Source organism: Trachypithecus francoisi, unplaced genomic scaffold (assembly GCF_009764315.1).
Source record: "Trachypithecus francoisi isolate TF-2019V2 unplaced genomic scaffold, Tfra_2.0 Lachesis_group6, whole genome shotgun sequence".
Taxonomy (NCBI): domain Eukaryota; kingdom Metazoa; phylum Chordata; class Mammalia; order Primates; family Cercopithecidae; genus Trachypithecus; species Trachypithecus francoisi.
In genome coordinates this window covers 121,396,646-121,418,860 of record NW_022681471.1, presented here as the reverse complement: position 1 = coordinate 121,418,860, position 22,215 = coordinate 121,396,646, and the positions used below count along the sequence as shown (strand labels likewise).

The 22,215-nt window shown below is 41.6% G+C and overlaps 1 protein-coding gene across 5 annotated transcripts; it reads right to left on the bottom strand.

The window, feature by feature from the left end:
- Positions 1-314: 314 nt before the first annotated feature.
- GEMIN8 (gem nuclear organelle associated protein 8) lies at positions 315-21,306 on the bottom strand. 5 transcript variants are annotated; one of them, XM_033201149.1, is made up of 5 exons: positions 21,160-21,306; positions 17,433-17,606; positions 13,053-13,100; positions 11,974-12,430; positions 315-853 (listed from the first exon to the last, which is right to left on the bottom strand). In XM_033201149.1, the coding sequence occupies exons 3-5, from the start codon at positions 13,065-13,067 to the stop codon at positions 597-599; spliced, it is 729 nt and encodes a 242-aa protein (XP_033057040.1). In that variant the 5' UTR covers positions 13,068-13,100; positions 17,433-17,606; positions 21,160-21,306; the 3' UTR covers positions 315-596. The 5 variants fall into 5 exon arrangements, with proteins under 5 accessions (XP_033057040.1, XP_033057039.1, XP_033057042.1 ...); XM_033201148.1 differs by having other exon boundaries at positions 17,436-17,606; XM_033201151.1 differs by having other exon boundaries at positions 11,974-12,475; positions 17,524-17,606.
- Between the last annotated feature and the right edge of the window lie 909 nt (positions 21,307-22,215).

The following is a 22,215-nucleotide window of genomic DNA, read 5'->3' as shown; positions in this document are numbered from 1 at the left end:
TTAGAACACAGCTACACCCATTTGTTTACTTACTGTCTACAGCTGCTTTCACACTACAAAGGGAGAGTTGAGTAGTCACAACACTGACCATGTGGCCTGCAATGCTAAAGATACTCACTCTCTGGCCCTTTATAGAACATGCATCCCTCTCCACTACAGGAAGTGGTATTTGTCTCACTACACACTTGGCTCAGTTTTAGTGGGGGCTAATGGAGCTAGAGTCAGAGAGGATATCTGGTTTTTTAAAGGCATTTGTGTAGTTCAGACAGATTAAAGACAAGAAAAGATAAAAAAGCAAAACACCAGGCAGTATCTCTAGGCAAGAACTTTAATGAAATGAACTGTTACCGACAACATAAAAAACCAGTATAGTATATACAAAATTTTTTTATGTCAGGAGAAAATTTATCATGTTGGCAACAGAACACGTCCTGCAGACCTCCAAGTGGCTGGCATAGTACATCCACCCCGTGACAGGCCCACTGGGACTGTGCCCCAGTACAAAGTCCCCTTTCCCTAAGAAATGTACAGAAGGAGAGATGAAGAGCATGCACCCAAAAGCAAGAGGGAGAGGCTGGGTGCCCTGTGCCCCGAGCTCAGAACTTCAGGGGGATGACCGGCCAGTACTTGGGTTGTTTTCGGTCACAGTGCTTGTCAAAGCTCAGCTGCACCGCAGCCTCCATGGCCTGGATCTTGGCAGCGCTGTCCCCGTACAAACGCTTCATCTCGGCCTGGCGCCGCTCACCAGGCCTCTCAGTCGGGGCTTCTATCGACCGGCGGGTGTTGCAGTACAGGTCGTGATCAGCGTTTACGTAGCTGTCCAGGCGCTCTGCATCCAGCTGCTGCTGCCGCCCTGAGAACAAACATGAATGTGAACATGAACATAAACACGTGTGTGCACTGCAGGAGCCTGGTGAGTGCTGCTGGCCATGCCGTCTGCAGCCCCCTAAGGTCCCTCATCTTTCCCTTTCCAACTGTGAAACCAGGCCCAGTTGTTCCAGATGCGATGCTTACCAGATTCTGAGGCAAGACCTGCAGATTATTATCATCTACTTAGTTCTGAAGCTCATCATTCAGCTACCAAGAGGTTATTATACACTGAGAGAAATGGCAAAGAGTTGAGAGCCTGGAGTCCCACCTACTTGCGAGGCTGAGGTGGGAGGATGGCTTGAGCCCAGGAGGTAGAGGTTGCAGTGTACCACTGTACTCCAGCCTGGGCAACAAAGCCAGACTCTGTGTCAAAAAAAAAAAAAAAAAAAAGAAATGGTAAACAGCCACAAGGAAACTCATCACTCCAAACTACCAAACCTCTGCAACAAGCCCTGAAAACACAGGAGAGAAATGAAACCACCTGGGGTTCTCTCTTTTCATCTGCACGGCCCACTCACCACCTGCCCAGCTAGGACTGGCTGATAGAGCTTGCTTGGTTTCAAACACTGCTCCAGGCCAGCATGGAAATGAAAAGGTTCCTGGATAGTCCAGTGTTGGAAGCAGTGCTTACCACCATGAATGAGGTGGTGTGGGGGAAAAAAATCACTCCTCTGGAAGAGGTATTGATTTTAGGTAACCTGGAAAAGAACAAGTGCTAGCAATAACAACCACAGTATGCAGTGATGATGGATGACTGATGATCCTTCCACAGATTCAAAACGCAAATCATACCAAGCAAGGAAAGGTTAAATGAGTCCACACTTGCTGAAGGAAAAAGGGTGAAGAAAGGGCAATTCTACAAATGGAATTAAGCCCTCTGACTTCTAATCTTCCTGCTATATCAAAAAATCTGCAATAGTGGGTTGATTTTCTCACTACGGGGTTTGACTTTCCACTTCACAGGTTGGCCTAGGTTAAACTGCAAGTGGTATCGTTACATACTTTTAATCCTACTAATTTAAATGGATTCTTGTAAAGCAAGAAATAGCTATTCAATTTACTCTTCCCTCTGTTTTTTACTATGGCAAGTCCCAATATCATAACTTTTATTCTTATGTAAACTGCAACAACATAAAAATATCAGTAAGACAATGCTGCATAAGGTAAAATTTAGCCAATTTCCACAGTTCTTGTAAGCGACTCTGTCAAGAGAGAAACTGATAGCAGAGAACACACATTCATGGCTACTATGACTACCAAGAGAAATGTCATGAGATAAGGAGTGAAGATGGTTGTAGGGAAATAAAACAATCATATAAATCATTCTTCCATTGTTGGTCCTCCCTGCACTAATACATGGAACAGAACACGGTAGTGAGCTAATCAAGTGTGAATGGGAAGATATTTATAAGGCCATGCATAGTCGCTCGCATAAATCCTGCTCTTTATAAGCATCATCATGGCATTGGAGGAAAGGAGTTTTACAAACTTGGAAACATTATTAAAAATGTATGTGGCCACTGCTGTCTTGGAACATCCGCAGTTTATTTTTACCTAAGGGCTTATACGAATAAGCCCAATGACTATCAAACACAATAAAAGCTGCATAACTGCTACCTCACCCATGGAAAAAATATATGATTGACTCACTGGGCAATACAGAATGAAACCAAAATATTGGCCTAATATTCAAATGAATGGAGGCCACCAAGCATTTGTTTCTAATTTTTGGTCTTTCTGCCAAGTTTGAAACATCAGCATATAAGCTGTTCAGTTCTCATAGGTGTTTAAATTCTATGCCCCCTAACTGAGTTGTGTTGGAGTGGTGTGGGAGTGGATGAGCCAAACAGTAGGTTAGAGAAAGCACTCGACAACTGCCATGACAGCTTCTTATTTCCACAAGAGTTATGTGTGTTCCTGGCACTCAGGTCAGGGTGAAAGCCCCACTGGGGACTAGCTTCTCCCTGGGGTCATCTCTGTTTTTCTCCTGCCTCTGTCCTGGGATGATTGAACCTGACTCTGAAGGAAAGCTTAGCTTTGTGCTTTTAGAAGGAAGAGCGGGGGTGACCTAGGACACTGGGTCTTGGTATGGGCAGTACAGACCAGTGAGATATATTCAGTCACTAAGTTCACACAGGCCTTTCCCACTTGCCTCTTCCTATAAACCTTGAGTAGGCAGTGGGTGGGCTGATGGCACTGCCAAGGCTTTCCAGGAAAGGTAGAATTTAGTTGAAGAATCTCTCATTCAGGGGCTACTTTTCTGAAGGCTTGGCATTTCCACATTAGCACAACATGGTCCCTCTGCCATCTATGAGCAGCCTTGTACCCATTACCAATCCTTTGGCTTTTTTTTTTTTTTTGTCTATCTGGAGGAGACGATCCCACAGGTGGCATTGCTGAGTGCCTTGGAGTCTCTGCATCCAGAGGGCAGAGCCAACAGTGAGTTACCAGACCACTGTCACATTACTCTCAAATTTGTCCCAAGACTATAATCAGCTTCCCTGACAGATCTGGTGACACAAGAGATGTTCAACTTCCTGCGTAAATCTGATTCTTTGAGTGTAGAAGTTTGAACAAACACTGGGATCTCAGCTATCCTAAGTGTTCTCTGCTGGTAGGATGTTGTGAGTTTAGTCTTTGTACTTTTGCATTTTTTTTTCTTTTCCTTATAATTTAAAATGTTTGTAACAATTTTATAGAGAGATGTGTTCTCCTATTGTTGACATCTGTGAATGATACACAATGTTAACACAAAGCAACCCCAGTTGAGTTAATGATGCTGGTACAATTTTCCAAGTTGTACTCAGCGTGTGCCCATGGGTTACCATCACATGATTTTTAGTTCTTAATAAAGTTCACACGGTGCAAGAATAAAAGACACAGCCCTCTGCTTTTGATTCTTGATTTGTTTTTCATTCCTGTTCAGGCTTCCTCATGAATTTTTTTTTTTTTTTTTTTTTTTTTTGAGAAAGGGCCTCGCTCTGTCACTCAGGCTGGAGTGCAGTGGTGCAATCTTGGATCACTGCAACCTCTGCCTCCTGGGCTCAAGCGATCCTCCCACCTTGGCTTCCTGAGTAGCTGGGACTACAGGCGCATGCCACCATACCTGGATAATTTATATATATATATTTTTTAGAGTTGGGGTTTTGCCGTGTTGCCCAAGCTGGTCTTGAACTCCTGAACTCAAGTGATCCACCTGCCCTGGCCTACCAAAGTGCTGGAATTACAGGCGCGAAGCCACCGTGCCCAGCCCCTTATGAAAATTTAAGACCCAACCCTTATCCCCTCCTTGCCTCTCAAGAGATTTGGAGGTTTAATGGTTTCCTGCACAGTGAACAGTGGCCCTAAAACACTGAACTAAAGGGCAAGAAGCCTGTCACCTGTGACCTACCCTGTGGGGGGTCATTTATGGTGGAAGGGCACTGTCACCTTTACTCACAGCTGTACCCCCAGTGCTGGGAGGACACAATGCCTGACACAAAGCAGGTGCTCCGGAAGTGACTATGGAATGAATGCTCAAAGACCATGCATGATTTTTTGTAAACAGCTCTTTTCCTTCCAGATGCTGTTAAAGAACAATGATGACAGCCTGGGGATTGAGAAACAGATGCTCAAATCTCACAAGGTGCTGGGCAGAACTCCCTTCCCTGTGGGTTCCTCAGAGCTTCCCAGGCACAGGGGCTAGAGGGGAGGGGCACCAATGAGTTGGGGTCGGACCCTGTTCTCTTACAATCGAGTTGCTTTGCCTCTACTTACTCACACAATTTTTAAAAAAGTTCTAAGGCTAGGCTATAAGTTGAAAACCAGTCAGTTTAAAACCAAATACCCGCAGACAGGCAGTGCACTGATGGTCACAGCCAGCATATGAAAATACTTTAGCGTGTACTTACTTAGGGGACCAAGTAAACCTCAGAATGGAGTATCAGAGTTTGAAGGCATCCACTCATTCTGTTTTCTATTTATTGTTTCCTTCCTTCCTTCCAATGAAAAAAAAGACTCTCAATCACTGGCAGTTTTCCTTGCTGTCAAAACAAGGTGAGGGCTCAGTCAGCCAGATGGAAAATCATCTGACCAAAGCAGAGCAGTATGGACATCACACTTTAGATGCCACCGAACAGCTGCCTTGTCATGGAGGGTTTGGTCGTTTTTACCGGAAACAGCTGTAGGACTCAATGTTACCATACACTTTTATAGGGTATTTTGGCAAGATAATTTGTTTTAATATGAATCAGAAACCTTTTTGATTCTATCTGGCTTGAATAGTGTCACCCCAAATCCACGTCCACCTGGAACCACAGAATGTGACCTTATTTGGAAATAGGGCTTTGTAGATGTAATTAAAGGATCAAGATGAGATCATACTGGATTAGGGTAGACCCTAACTCCAATGACAAAGTCCTTGTATGAGACAGAAAAGGACACAGAGACACAGGGGAAAGGCCATGTGAAGATGGAGGCAGAGATGGAATGATGCTGCCACAAGCCAAGGAATGCCAGGAGACACCAGAAGTTGGAAGAGGTGAGGCACTACAGCCTTCAGAGGGTATGTGGTCCTTTTGATGGCTTGATTTGAGAACTGTGAGAGAATAAATGTTTTTTTAAAAAATCCACCCAGGTTGTGTTAATTTGTCACAGCAGCACTGGGAGGCTATTACAGGGTTAATATGCATATAGGTTAAAACAAGAACAATAGTCATATATTATTAAGGAAGAACTTTACTGGATTCTATCTGGGTTCAGGATACATAATCCTGGTATTTTTCACATCAATCTATTTGTCTACATGATGTGACCAATGTCACATCAATAATAGTCCATAAAGGAAAAAAAAAATCATGGAAAGTTACCAGGACTTCAGAGAATCTTATATAGCAGGAAACCATTCATCCAAGATTATCCCACACACAGAGCCCAAAGCAGAACATGTTAGAGGATAAAGCATGGAGGCAGCAAGTGGCAAAGAATATTTTTTTCCCTCACTTCCTAGGACTAGTACGTCTTTCTGATTATATTTTCTGCTATTTTGACAAAATTAATGATTGTAGCACAACCGAGGGAAAGCACAAACTTGTGTATGCCATTTCTGGCTTGTCAGCTACCACCCAGAACACACGTACATGCCAGCAGAACTGGAGCCATTTCAGACTGGTCTGTCTTCATCGCACATCCCTTGCCCCATGACAAATGTAATCCTGAAGTTACTGGACAATCGCCATTTTAACTTTTACAATAGAAGTGCATTTTCATGCTCCTTTCCACTTTTCTACAGCCATTAACACGTATCATCTCACTGATTGGTTTTGTGCACTTGTGAATATCTGCACCAGATGAAACACACACGCATGTCAGGATTGTGCTCAATCACTGCAATTTCATCCTTCAACCTCACTGACTAAAGCAAAACAGCTCGCTAAATACTGGGCCATACACTTCGCCGGGTTCTCTAGGTTTGACTGACTAAAGGCTCACTATGAAAACTACAGTCTCAGCCTTCCCACTCAGATGGACACAGCGTAATGGAACGGATGTCTCCCTTCAAATGTATGAAAACCACATCTGGGCCCTCTGGTAAGAACAGCACTTTGAGTGTCTAAGCCGGGAGTGAACTAAGCCCTTTTTTCTCTCATTCCAAATTGACCCTATCCCTCAAATTGGCCTAGTGCATACCCTGCTTCTTGACAGCAGCCCCGGGGTGCTCCTCCTTTGACTGCCTGGGTCACTGGCTTTACCCCTCATGTGCACGTATAACCATGAACCACACCATAGATACTCTTCTTCTATGTGTCACTTTACATTTGATTTTGTCTCCTCTTCCCAATGGGGTTTAAGCTTTTAGCATATGTCCCTGTTTTGATCCAACACCCTCAAAACATAGGTCATGAATACCTGATTGGCTCAGACCCGAGAAAACAGTGGTGGTGTTTGTTTCAGAGGGCCTTACTCTCTTTTGAGGGTGACTTCCACTCATTTTCCCTCTAAGTATTAGCAATATAACCTTGCAGTCTCGACTGGTGGTCACTTACGACTACAAAATGGTATTTTTCTTAATCTAATAATAAACATTTTTCCTAAGAAATAACTGAAAACACAGCTGACCTTCAAAACTTCATAACTGTATACTTTCTCAGAAGTTATTTTCCACTGAAGCTTTAAGTAACGGAAATACCTTGTTAGGAAATGATGACAGACATAATCAAAAGCATGCATGTTCCCACTGTACAAAAGGAGTTCTTATCCTAGTCAAGCTTTTGGTGTTTTTATCCTTGAAATATGTTAAAGTAGACACTATCTGGAATCTGAGTAGCAATCACAAACAAGAACATACTGTCCAATCTGAAGGCCTTTATCCTAAGAAAATATTAAACAAGACTCAGGCGATGATGAATTGCATAACTTGTATGTTCCTGTGGAAGTGAATGATACTGAAAAGTTAAATCTTTCAAATTTAGTGACATTTTCTCTTGCTAGTAACATTTTCTAAAATCCTGTGTTCTTCAAAGCATTCATGTTCAAAGCTGAAAATGTCTTTATTGAACAAGTAGCTTCTAGTGGTTCCGAGAGCAAAATGAAACAAAAAACTTGAGCCAATTATTCATACTACCCAGGTCCCTTACCTCTTATTAAAGCTTTTTTCAACAGTGTATGTAACTAACCTTCCACGAAAATTTCCAGTGAAGGTAATGATTGGAAAGCGCCATGGGCGCTCAGATTACTTACATATGAATTCCATCATTCATTACCGCTTGAAGGAACACTTGTTCATCCTGTCCCCACCAAAAGTGCTGTTGAAAAAAATATGCTAGTGATCTGTTTCCCATTATTTTCTTACTGGTGCAAGATCGGGCCCTGGCAGCTTCTTCTAATACAGACCAAGTCTTTAGATTCCAGTCTGATACCAAAGTCTGTTCTCACCCTCGCCAGACAATTCCCACATCTCCCTGGGACCAGCTAATGCATTCAGGGAAGGCTGCAGGAGCATGACAGAGACGCTAAGACAAGTAGTTTTGAATCATGCTATAACTACACATTTTAAAAGTACAAAGAATTGAAAGCTTGTTTAGTGACATTATTAGTAATACTGAAGTGGGTTCATTTTCCCAGTCCATGTACTTTACTGTATTAAATTTTATCAAGCAAGAATATCCTTGAAACAGAACTAAAAACTGTGTTAATGACTAAATCTGACACCAAAACTTTCATTCTTTCATGTCTTTAATATTCTAAATCAGTTTAAAAGTCTGAAAGGTGCCACCCAGAGCAGAAATATGACCTTTCTGAAGTCACAGAACACCTTATTAAAAATATGCAGAATCTTGGCCAGGCGCGGTGGCTCATGCCTACAATCCCAGCACTTTGGGAGGCCGAGGCAGGTGGATCACCTGAGGTCAGGAGTTTAAGACCACCCTGGACAACATGGTGAAACCCCATCTCTACTAATAATACAAAAACTAGCTGGATGTAGTGGTTGGCGCCTGAAATTCCAGCTACTTGGGAGGCCGAGGCAGGAGAATTGCTTGAATCCGGGAGGCATAGGTTGCAGGAGCTGAGATGGTGCCACTGCACTCTAGTCTGGGTGACAGAGTAAGACTCTGTCTCTCTCTCTCTCTCTCTACATATATATATATATATGTACAGAATTTCAATCAAGCACTAATCAAGGCAAATGGTATCAGAGCAAGACCAATTTATGGTTAATAATCCATGTTAAAGGATGGGTTACTAGCAACTAACTGTAACTAACATTTATTGGGCACCGACTTGGTACCAAGCACCATTCTATAACTTTTCTCGTATTATCTCATGGATTCTTCATAATTACTACCCATTAAGGATTCTTCATAATTACTACCCATTAATTAGGATCCTATTTCACAGGCGAGGCAACTGAGGCACAGAATGGTGAAGGCAGGGGGCTTACAGGAGGAAGAGAACCTCTAATCAGCGAGTGGTAGAGTGAGGATGGACCCCTGTGATTCAAGCAGTTCCGCCACAGCTGCCTCCGTACGCTGTTGCCAGCAATAATATGAATACTGGAAAATGAGGCTCAAGACGGAGGTTGCAAGAGTTTTCATAAAATTCCTTTTATGATGGTTTGCTATCTAGATCACGGTAAAACAAATAAGTAATAGTTTTTTCAGACAATGACAAGAACTGTGGGTTTACTTTATGTCCCAGTCACAGATTGCATTTAGCAACAAAGAAAATTCTCCCAGGGTGATTGTACTCCTTTCCTAGGGCTGCCATAACAAAGTACCATACACTGGGTGGTTTAAAACAACAGAAATGTATTGTCTCATGGATCTGGAGGTCAGAAGTCTGCAATCGAGGTGTTGGCAGGGCCATAAACCCTCTAAAGGTGCTAGGGAAGGATCTGTTCCAGGCCTCTCCCAGCTTCTGGATGTTCCTTGGCTTGTGGCGACACAATGTCAATCTTCACATGGTGTTTTCACTGCATGTGTGTCTGTCTCTGTGTCCAGATTTTACCCTTTTTTTTTTTTTTTTTTTTGAGATGGAGTCTTGCTCTGTCGCCCAGGCTGGAGTGCAGTGGCGTGATCTCGGCTCACTGCAAGCTCCACCCCCTGGGTTCATGCCATTCTCTTGCCTCAGCCTCCCGAGTAGCTGGGACTATAGGTGCCCGCCACCACGCCCGGCTAATTTTTTGTGTTTTTAGTAGAGACGGGGTTTCACCACATTAGCCAGGATGGTCTCGATCTCCTGACCTTGTGATCTGCCTGCCTCGGCCTCCCAAAGTGCTGGGTTACAGGCGTGAGCCACAGTACCTGGCCCAGATTTTACCCTTTTTATAAGGACCTGAGTCATATAGGATTAGGACCCCCGTAATGACCTCATTTAACCTCAATTACCTCTGGAAAGACCCTGTCTTCAAATAAGGTCACATTCTGAGGAACTGGGGGTTAGGACTCCACTATATCTTTCTTGGGGAGACACAGTTCAACCCAGATGATGAAAGTGCAGTTTGAAGCCGTAAAGTAACCTAGACAGATTTGGAAATAATATGAAACATAGAGATGAAGCTTATCAAGTTTATAATGCACACAAGGCCCAGCTCATTCTGGAAAATGTCCCACAGAATCACTGCAAGTGTAGCACTCTATGGGTAAGATTTGCCAACCTCTGATTTAAGGTTTCTAATTCACAATGAAAGACTTCAATTATTCATTCAAAATAATATTAAGTGGCAAGTATGACTTAGCAGGTGATTTTCACGACTTTGTTTACCTACCTAGAGTTCTACCTAACAATGGCAAGAGGGAGGAATAGGGATGGTTGTTAACCATATCTGTAACAGAACTGTTCCCCTTTTTTTTTTGTTTGGTGCAAGGACACATTTCATTGTTTTCTCTTTATTTTATTCATATCCACTTTTTGTTGACTAACTCAAGTTTATTTCAAATCAGCAGATAATTCAAAGTCACCTTTTAGATGACTGAGATTTGCTTCCATCCATAATTACAATTTCCATCATAAAAGTATCAACCTCTAGTGGGCAAAACATGTTATTCTACTTTCTGGTAAGGACGAGAGTAATAAACCTGATCTCCATCCCATTTTCTCTGTCAAAAGCTGTAACAAACAGCATTGCAACCAAACGTGGACACGCTCCAATGTCTGCTCTCATTTGTTGTATAGATTAGACTAATGGTTGTTTCATATCTATATTTTTAAAAGGGTAAAATTTATTTCTGGAGATCAAGGAAAAGTATCTATGTGTAATAGGAAGTACTGTCTTAAAAGTATTTGTTTGGATATATTTCTTTCTTTTCTTTTCTTTCTTTTTTTTTTTTTTTGAGACAGGGTCTCGCTCTGTCGCCCAGGCTGGAGTACAGTGGTGTGATCATGGCTCACTGCAGCCTCAAACTCCTGGGCTCAAGCTATCCTCCCGAGTTGCTGGGACTACAGGCATGTGCCACCACACCTGGCTGGATATACTAATATCTAATATGCTTAAAGAAGTACACAGTTTAATCAAAGAAAGGAAGTAAAAAAAACCTGAACAGGTAGTTTAGTGAAGAATCACAGACAAAGATACTAAAGGATATAATATTTTATACAAAGTCCAGTGCTCAGTTCTTGGCATCCAGTGGGGATCAATAAAAGCTAATTCACCATTAGGAAAATGCTGACAATGACAGACAGGAAAGAAACTCCCATTCCCAGGTTTCTATGCTTCTGTGTCATTGGAAAATTATAGGTAAAATGTCATACAATTAGGCCTCACTTAAAACAAAATTGGGACTGAATACTGGTTATAATGGGGGAGAAGCATTTGTATCTCAGTTAGAGGTACTTAGAAATGGTCTGGTGAATTTCAATAGGAGAGCACAAAATCTGTTCTAGTTCTTTCTAGTAAGGTGGTAAGAAATTTAAAAAAGAAAATTCCTGTTTTTGACTGAAGATATAAGACCTTTATCATAATTCTCTGACCCCATGGACAGGGCCTCAACATAGAAACAACAGGAAAATTGTAAGTGCCAGGCATTTCGTTATTCTGTTTAGGTTCATGTTATTTAAGATCTGGGACCTCTGGCACCAAGGACGTCTCCAAGATGTGTCCCACAGAAATGGTAAAAGTATTTTAGGAACCTAGCAGTCTCAGGGACAAGTCCTGGTGTAGAGAAAGCAGTACAGGAAGTAGAGTCAGGCAGATTTGGATTGGATCCCAACAGCAAATTACTAGTTATGTACCACGGAACAAGTCAGTTAACCTTTTTAAGGTTCACTTTTGTCATATATAAAATGAGTTTAATACTCTGAGGGACTGCTGTGTAGATTAGGGCATGCACACACACAAGCATGCACACATACACGCTCCATTTGGTAGAGTGTCTAATGGTTAATAAATAGAACGATGTTAGGATAAGCTTTGCTCTAGAACAAAAAAAAGTCTTATAGTAAAACAACTCCAGAAACTAACATAAGCGAGGTGCAGCATCCCCCATAGCTTTCCCAGGCTTAGGACTGGATTTGGAATATTACCTGTAGCCAATGAAGAATTATAAAATTACTTTATATATTAGAGACAAAAAATGTAAAAGGCAAGGCAAGGAAAGGAAGCATGAAGAGACAGAGGCCTGAACTTACGTCGTTCTTCTCTGTGCCTCTCAGTCTCTGCAAAGTATTGGCGGAGCTCTTCGGTGATTTCCATATTGCTCAAGTCACATTCTACCTCTGCATCTGACTCGGTCTCCATCTCTTCCTCTTTGGACAAAGCTTGGTCTTCCCTTGTGGATGCCTGGATCCTACTGCTGTAATGTGGATGCTGCCCAGACCTTCCGAAATGTGAAGAACTGCAGGGGTAGTCCTGCCAGGCCAGATGATGGTCATAGAAGGACTGAGGATATGCAGCCTGGTTATCGTAAGAGCTTTGGGGAAGAAGTGCAGGAGGGAAGTACCATGGAAGACTGAAACAGGATTCCACGGCCTTCCTGTAGGCATTGTGATGGCTTTGCATCCAAGCCATTGCTTGATGATAATGTTGCCAGTATCTTGCATATACCGGATGAGAATACCAAGGCCTGGTAGCTTTCGATGTTGATGCCTATCAAATGAAAGGAGGTGGAGGGTGGACACCAAAGTGTTTACCCTCAAGAGAAATCTTCAAATGTTTAATCTGCTACCCAACAGGTATTTACTTAGTATTTGCTAAGTACCTACTCTACATGAGGAAGCTACTGGGCCCAAAATTGTGTGAGACAGGTCCAGGCCCACAATGGACACCAAGTGTATGCACACTTGCTAAGTCCATGTACATGAGGTATGCACAAGCCAATTAAAGGTATGGAGCATTATAATGTGGGGATGAAGGCTAGTGATCGTTTCTAGATGAGATGCAAGGAGAGAGAAGACTGGATGTTAATCATCTTGGCCCTCTCTACCCACTGTAATTAAATGTCTAGTGCCAAGTGAGCAACGGCCTGCTAAGAACCACACTAGACTGACGAGCATGACAGACTTTAGTTTTTCCCCTTCTGCCCCCCTAAACTAACTTGCTGGCCTGGGCCACCCCTAAATGCCTGGGGCAAGAGATGTCCAGGAATGTACCCAATACTTTTTTATTTCTTAGGTCTTCTCCATCGTGGAATGAGAATACCAAACTTTAAAGACTAAAATTTACCTTTTTTACTTACGAGCTCAAAAAAATTAAAAAATAAAAATCTTACCTTCACCGCTGCCATCTCTGATTGTGGAAGTCTAAATGGATGCCGAAACTAGGAAAGAAGAATCACAGTGCAAATGTCTGATCAGTATGGCTGTGTGATATTTGTGGCTATTTTGTCGTTTGTGAGGCAGCTCCTTGGGAGCTGCCTCTTCCCAGGACCATGCCTGATTTCATATAACCTATCTGTAAGACGTTGGTTCCTGGGCTATGACTTTGTGGTCTGAAAAGGAGGGATCCCCTTAGGTATGATTAAGTGAGTCAAAAGATCCTGCATAGTTCAATTACTTGTTTCCCTATAGGAAGTAAAGTCTATGAAAATGACCATATAAATATTTAGTAGTTAGTGTATATGTGTGTATATATATATGTACATATATGTGTGTGTATATGTATGTGTATACACACTACATATACACACAATATATAAAATATGAACTAAAATTTACAGTTATTACTTTATTTACTAATCCTTAACTCATGCTAATGCTTACTTAAATTAACCCTGGTCTTCCTGAGGCTTGAGTGGAACACATCTTTCCAAATGACCAGAAACCTCTGTTGGGTCTTGCCTTAGGTCTGGGACTTGAAGAATAAGACATCTCTCCAGCCTCAGCTGTGTCCTGGGCTTTAAGTTCCCCAAATGGGCTTTGTTTTCATTTTGATTGCAATATGCATTTCTCAGCCAGCATGTGACATCACATTCTCCTTGCCTAACCACCCTGTCTCTTCACAGGAGAAGAAACCACTCCATGGAGTCTCTACTGAGGCACCACATAGACTGCCCTTGGCAAATAGCATTGCTCTGCTGAGATTTACTCCTTTTCTCTCTACCCACCTGTTGTGATTTGCTGATTTGCCGCATGAAATGCCCAAAAGTAATGGCTAATCTGCAGCTGTACCTTTTTCAATCTATTTAAAATAGACTTTCAATGTTTTTTTTCTATTCAGAGGTTCAGAGCTACACCAGAATGTACTTTTAAAAAAGTTAAACAAAAATATCCAAAAATGTACGAGAATTTAAGTTTCTGTGAGACAAAACCACTAACACAATGTAATGTTGAGCAAACAACTACTTAAGTTTTGAAACTTTGGAAATCAGATACCAAAGGAGTCTTATTTTTCCTTTTCACTTAACTACAGGGTAGAATTAAAAAATTCCCCAACTCTTAAGAAACAAACTTTACTTGTTTTATAATCTCTATCAGATGTTTTGCTATGGTTATTTTAAGAACTGAGATGCTAAATCAACCACTTCTATATTTGAAGATTTAGCTGAAAGAGAATCATTCACATTCTTTTTAAATATAATAATTTTCAAATAGGGTACTTCTAAGAGGCTGACATAACCTTCATACATTTATCTTAAACACAGTCCATAGTTCCTGTTCCTTGTCTGAAATTCAATACTATGTATACATGCAACAAATATAAACTGAAAAAGTTAACAAATGCAGTGTAAATTAAGTTCACATTACTTTTAATCTATAATTTTAATGTTTTAAAGGTTTAAAACATGAACAAGTACCTGAAAACCTAGCTAACTGCTATGTGTTTTACAGGCCACTGAAGAAATATGAAAGTTAATACTTAGGTGGCTTACCACTCAGAGAAGTAAAACATAAACGAAATTATGTAGAAATCAGTATGTACTTAAGAGCAAAACTGTAAGGTGCAGCCTTTAGGTGGCTAATTCACTAGAACCAGGTTTTATACTTCCTTTTTTTTGAGCCGACGTCTCACATCGTCGCCCAGGCTGGTGTGCAGGGGGTGATCTCGGCTCACTGCAGCCTCCACCTCCTGGGTTCAATCAACTTTCCTGCCTCAGCCTCCCGAGTAGCTGGGACTACAGGCACATGGCACCATGCCTGGTTAATTTTTGTATTTTTAGTTGAGACGGGGTTTCACTATATTGGCCAGGCTGGTCTCAAACTCCTGACCTCGTGATCTGCCCGCCTTGGCCTCCCAAAGTGCTGGAATTATAGGCGTGAGCCACTGTGTCCAGCCCAGGTTTTATATTTCTATCACTAAAATCTGAATAATTTTCTGAGAGCCTGCAGGACATAATGACATTAACGCAAACTGCTGTGTATCTTAATCAAATTTGTTTCATAGATTAACAAGCAGCACAGGAATTAAATTAGAAAAGTCTAGGAGACATCTGCATGTGTTCTGGAAATTAAGTGTTTTGAATCTACACTTCTTTCTACGCATCATAAGGCATTTAGAACCAGGTCAACTAAAATATCAATTATTCCAAATTGGGAAGTGTGACAGCCTCAAATATGGAATAAACACCATTGAGATCAAACACTACTTAGACAAAATCTTGTTTTTAGTTATAATTGGGAAAATCCAGTGTGGCATTAAAGGTTGTAGCACCAATATTCTGAAAATCCACCAGATGGCTAAGAGAGGCTCCATTTTGCAAAGCTGGAAGTTTAGGCATGTGGGATAAAGTAGACTACCATTTAAGGAGTTCAAGGGTAATTGATGATGTTCTCCAGGCTGCTCAAATGTCAATGGCTGTGATTTAGAGGGAGGGGCCAGACACTGTGGCTCATGCCTATAATCCCAGCACTTTGGGAGTCTGAGGTGGGTGGATCACCCGAGGTCAGGAGTTCAAGACCAGCCTGGCCAACATGGTGAAATCCCATGTCTACTAAAAATACAAAAATTAGCTGGGTCTGGTGGCGCACATCTGTAATCCCAGCTACTTGGGAGGCTGAGGCACAAGAATTGCTTGAACCTGGGAAGTGGAGGTTGCAGTGATCTGAGATCATGCTACCGCACTCCAGCCTGAGTGACAGAGAGAGACTCAGTCTGGAAAAAAAAAAAAAAAAAAAAAAAAAGAAGAAGAGGGAGGAGCACTAGTTTGAGGAGAGGTAACTCTGATCCAACAAATCATCTGGTAGAAGGGCTGCTACGTTAGAAAGCCTCAGAGATCACCCAGGTACATCCTGAGCACTTACGTAAGAAAGAAGCCAAGAGAATCAGCTGAGATGACTGAAGAAAGCCAGTTCCAGCTTCTGAACTAGAGGCAGTTCAGAATAAGCCCAGAGTGCTCACTATCTACATTAATTAAATATATTAATTCATCAGCTAAGGGGCTAGACTCTTAAGACCCAGGACATTATTAAAGGATGAATTTATGTCAATGATGGAGTGCAAGCAACTCTGTAGGCAATTTTGCTTTGCTTTGATTGTGCTTTCCTCACAGTTTTGACCACTGGGATATTTGTAATCAAACTTGCTGCCATCTTCCAGCAAATTTAAAGTCCTGAGGCTGTATGTAGACTGTGCTCATCTCATTCTTGGCTTTATTATTTTCTCTCCCTAAATCCCAAAACCTACTTGTACTTGTAATATCCTTTTACATTTTAAGTCTTTTTAAGATTCCTAAAATCCTGTATTCAAATTAACCAATTTGAATAATTGACTTGAAGAATTACACATTAGTCTCTCAAAAGTCAAATAAGGCATAGAAAAACATGTCTAAAGGAATAGCAACTTGCATAGAGCTTTATAATTATTTTTAGCTAGGTCTTTCCAGTATTATCACTTTATGCCAGCAATTTTTTTCAGTAAAGGGCGAGATAAATATTTTAGGCTTGTGGGCCACATACAGTCTTTGTCACATAGTCTTCATATTCTTTGCCTTTAAAAGAAAAAAAAAAACACCAAAAAAACACACCAAACAACTCTTTAAAAATGTAAAAGCAATTCTTAGCTTTCTGGAAGTACAAAAAACAGGCTGTGGGCTTTTATTTTGTCCACCCCTGTTTTATGTTAACACATTTTGAAGTTGTATAGATTCTCTCTGAATATACTGAGCATCCTAATTGTTCCTCATTTTCCACTTGGGAATCAGTAGAGGAACTTCATGATTCCCACGTTTCATAAATGATTAGGTTTGGAGAAAGACTAGTGGAGGCAAGAAAACTGACTATGACCAATAGCAATCATGTTGACCGGTTGCTAATATGTGGGACAAAAGAACACTCTCCATGACTAAATAAGGAAATTGGATCTTTTCTTAAATATCCATATAAACATTAAAGACTTAACTAAAAACAACAATAAAAATTCTGCAAAACCGTATCAATCGGCAGGGCTTAGAAAGCAAACAAGACAGAGTTCTGAATCTCTATTCCCTGGAAGGAATATATATTCTTTTCTGCTAAGCAATCAGTTAGTCAGTTCGTATCAGTTAGCTCCCAAGGGAAGAAGAGGTCCTCTTCTAAAGATGGGTCCGATTAGCTTTTTTAAGCTGGTTATTTTCTTCACACATGGAGAACTTAAGGAGCTAAGAAGAATGCCTGAGTTTCTGGAAAGCCAACTTTTAAATAATTATAGACATTATAGCAACACCTTCAGAGACTACTATCTCTTAAAGAAAAGAGAGCTGATGGTTGCTGCAGATTTAGATGCCCTTCGGTCTTTGATGGTCTTTAATTCGATCTTTCATTCCTCACCTCCCTGGGAATGTCTCCCACTCTTTTATGGCACAAGCCTTCAGGGACTGAACAGTAACTTTTCTCCGAATGGGCTGGTGGAGCTGAAAGAAAAGAGATTGGCAATGTCAGGGAAGGCCGGGATCCGCAGCTCTACAAACCCAGCAGCCCTCTCCAGTGAGTACAATGGCATAATGGCCACCACCCAGCTGAGCCCAGGCAAGTACAGAGACCATTCATTGTCTGTCCGCAATCACCAAAGAAGGAAGGAAAAAAACAGGGTTGAGGTCATTCACTAAACATTGACGAGGCCTACAGGCAAGGCAGAGACTGAGTCTTGAATGATATATTTTTCCATATAGCCTCTTGTAAAAAATGGATTTATACTTCAGTACATCCGCTTACCCTGAAAGATGTATTTTTAATGCATAAATATACATAAAGAACAATAGATAAGAACTTTGTAGTTTTCAATGGATAAAATGTGACTATTTCCATCAAGTTACCAAAAAATTTCACAAATAAGTGGCTTTGTTGACAGGTAGTGCCATCAAATATTTTCTTTTAATTACATATTTATGTTCTTATAAATATAGAATATAGGACACATCGTAGCAACCAAAAAAGTAAAATAAAAACACAAATTCCCCTAAAAACTAGAGTGTATACTTGAACTAGATTTTCCTATCTTCCTTTTCTACTAGAATTCTAAAAATACATGAAAATTCATCTGCTTTGATCTTTGCACAGAAACGCATTAAAGTCAATCATTAAATAAGTTACTCTGGCTAAAGCCCTGAAAGTCAAACCTTTCCTACAAAGCTCCAGTGATTTGGTTCTCTGAGCCAACCAGGTAATTTGGAGGATTTAGTCAGATCTTCAGTACACACTGTTTCAAGGAGATCTGCTGGACACTGCAGCAAAATAAGTGAAGGTATGGTGAGAAATCTGAGTGAGACACATTGAGTCACATGCGGTTCTAAGGAATCTCTCTGGACGTGCAATAATAACCCTATCACAGAAGATGTCTTCCACTAATACACACAACAGTAAGAACTTCCTCACTAAGACAAAGAATATAATAGGGTTTTGTTGAGGGCCGGGCTTCCTGCCCCACCTACTTGGGCAGCCCTGCCCCCATCCCTGGCTGGTTGCTGAGGCTGGCAAGCTCATCTGGCTTGATGCCCTCATGGGCTCCCTCCTGTGTCTTTGCATGGTCCCTGCTTAGTGATTTGGACATCAAAGATGGCTCAAGTCCAAATGGACTTCTTTCACCTGCAGGCATCCAAGCTCCATCTCGGGCAGGACACAGGCCTATTCAAGGGCACATGCCACTGTGTTCAGAAAGCCTGCACCTCCCCGTCTATAATAGCTACAGTTAAAACTGATGGGCAAGGGAGTCAAAAAATTGAGTTTTATTTTATTTTCATTCCCTCAATCCCCAACCCCAATTTACCCTCTTCTGGATGTTGTAATAAGTACTGTCACAAAGAAGGCATAGCAAGGGGAAGGAATAAGACTGAAAGGACGTAGTTAACAATTCTTTTTTTCATATAAATGACATTCCACCCACAGAAGGGCATTGTTTAATTTGTCAGCAAGTGTGATGAATTTGTGAATGGATTTATTTGCAAGTTCTCTGAATCCCCATGTGACTAATATCAGAATCAAAAGTGAAATATGAGGCCAGGAACAAAGTTACCCTCTGACTCAGGAACACAACAAGCAATGGGGTGACTGAGAATGACATAATGATAACACAGTTCAAAAGAAGAAACAGATAAGTTTGTTTCACAGCAAGCATGTCCTTCATAAGCAAAACCTAGTGTGACCATAAGGGAATAGGGTTAAATAGGCAGTCACTACAAATTAAGAGCATAACAGCAAAAACCATAGCTAGTTTAAAGTAGTTAAGATCACCAGTACATTTCAGGAGTCTTATTTCAAATTTACTTTTTTCTATAAACATATTCATGATAATTCCACGTTAATCTCTCTTTTCTGAATTTACAGGCACTCACTATGCCTCGTTCACTTGGGCACTTACTCAATTACCTGTAGGCATGGATTCTACAATCTACTCCTTTTAAGTTTCCTATTTTCCTTCGAGCATAAAAATAAGAGCTAATATTTCACGCTCTTAGATGCTGTTGAAATTGTTGATGAGCTTGTCTGTTGTTTCCTGATAATGTTCTCTCCTGCTACATCTACTCCCCAAAATCACTGAGGACCTAGTAACTCACAAACTGACTATAAAGCACCAAATCTTTTCAGCAAGCAAATATTTAAGTACATTATGTTTTCAAGGATCTTTTCAATTCATCTGACATTTGATCAACTACATTCTTTTTTCACTTGTCCAGCTGTTCCGTGGCTGAATTTCCTCTTGTAGAGAAGTTGTTCAAAAAAAGTTCTGCACCTACTTTGCAAACTCTCCAATTTACACTCTAGCCTTAATTGTTCAAAACTTTCCCCCATCATTCTCATCTCATCCTATCCTTTAAAAAAAACCCCATAATGATTAATCACCATCTATAGAACAGTTTCAGAATGAACATTTCTCTCTGGAACTTTAGTTTGCATACTTCCTCAGCACAGCAATGAACACAGAGGGGATTTATACACCTGTGAACTTGATTTCAGTTATGCTTTTTCAAAGTTACTAACCAGCAGTCTTTAAAAATATATGGTTTCTGTTCACACTGAAATTCCAAAGAGACTGTTATTCTGATAAATTATGCTAGCAAAAATAGTATTTTTAAAAGGTAGCTTTCATCCCACAATTCATGGGAGCTGTGAGCATACATAATCCCAGAAGTGTTGCATTACTAATCTTTAGTCTAGATTTTTCAAGTAATGTTGTTCTGATTTGAGATGAAAACAGCTGAATACACAGCCTAGACTGTCAAACGAGTTTAAAAACATCATTCCTGAAAAAAATAAAAGTGTTCAGAACCATCTGATCTGTACTAAGGGAACATCAAGATATCAGAGCTAAAATGCACTTCATTGGCCACTGGTTCAACTACAGCTCATTACTGATAAGTGGGCAGAGACACAAAGCCCATAAACTGTAGGCGCCAGATGTCTCATGATAACTCCCACCAAAAGCTCTGACCTCCTGTAGAGGTTAAAGTGCAAGAGAAAAGAAAGAAATCTCGAATTTTTGAGCAGACAGGCCAATATCCTAGACATACTCCAAGTATGTGGCTGTCCTGGGCAATTAGATTCAGATACTGGGCTGGATGGGCAAAATCCAAATTCACCTACAGACCTTAACACGGTGGTTCTCGGCACGCCAGAATCACCTGGGCAGCTTTAAAAACCACCGAGGCCAGGGCCCCACTATTAGAGATTCGGATTTAATTGGTCCGGGATGGGGGCCCGGGGATCAGAATTCTTAAAAGAGTCGTCCAGTGATTCGGAAGCACTGTAGAGCTGAGAGCCTCTGGACTGGTCCCCTCTCACAATTAACCTGCAATGATTTAGGAATCTCATGGGCCTCTGGCCCCACCTTTTGTCGCGGGGTTAAGATAATTATGATAGCAATGTGATGTCCAAGACCTCGGCTCTCCGCGCATCAGAAGAAGTCAGGGCCCGGGGCCTCTAAGCTCCTCCCTCACTCCCCAAAGGAAACCCAGCCGTCCCCGAAGTCACCTCGTGGGCGCGCAGCTTGCGGATCCTGGGCGTTGGCCGAGCAGCGGCCTAGTTTTCCTTGGAGACACGGAGGGGGAATGGGGACACGAGAGGGGCGGCTGTTGCCGGGGCGACTGGAAGCGCGCTTCCGGTGCGCTACACGTGGCGCGGCGCGCCGGAAGTCCCCCCTGCGTCGCGGACGCCACGTTCGCACCGCAGGCGGTGCTGTGCTGGAGGCCGGAAGCTGCCTGCTGATCGGCTACCCAGAGTGGATCGCCTGAGCGGCAGGCGTGGAATGGGTGCGGGTGGCGGGGCTGGGGGAGAGGGTTCTGCACCCGGCAGGGCACTGGGACCGCGGCGGGCAGCCGCGCCGGGGGTCGGACGGTGCTGTCTCCACCGGCGGGTGTGTTGGGATGGGAAGATGAGGGTCGCTTCTGCATGGCCTGGATCTCAAGCCTTTAACTTTTTGTCCTTTCCTCAGCTTTCTTCGTTTTCCTTCCCTTGTCTTTACTTAGCCTTCTCTTTCTTCCTTTCTGTTTTCTTTCGTAACTAAAACAGAGTTTTAGTTTCTTTCTTTAATTTGTCCAGGGGAAAACACCCAAGCTTTGAAAATAGATTAACCCAGATCTGTTTGAGTGCGATTCCAGTGCTAGGTAAAACCTCCCCAAGCCTCGTGTTTCTCGTCAATAACATATGCATAACCTAATGCACAGTGCCTGATGCATTGCAGCAGACAAAACATTAGTACTTACTAATATGTTTGTAATTATAACCACAGCAATACCTACCCTGTTAACAACACAAGAGTCATTAATAAGAACCAAGCATAAACAATTAGAAGTCTTACGTGACATATCATTTCTGGGGCAATTAACCATATTTAATAGTTTCTGGGAATTTATTCCAAGGAAAAACAGGTACGAACCAGGTGTTTATTACAGAATTATTTTAAAAAGTGAAAATTGGAAATGACTTAAATGCCCAACAAGAAAATGGCTAAGTCAATTGGGTGATATTAATGACGTGACATTACTATATTATTCCTATAGTATAAAAGAATTAAATGGTATGGAAGAA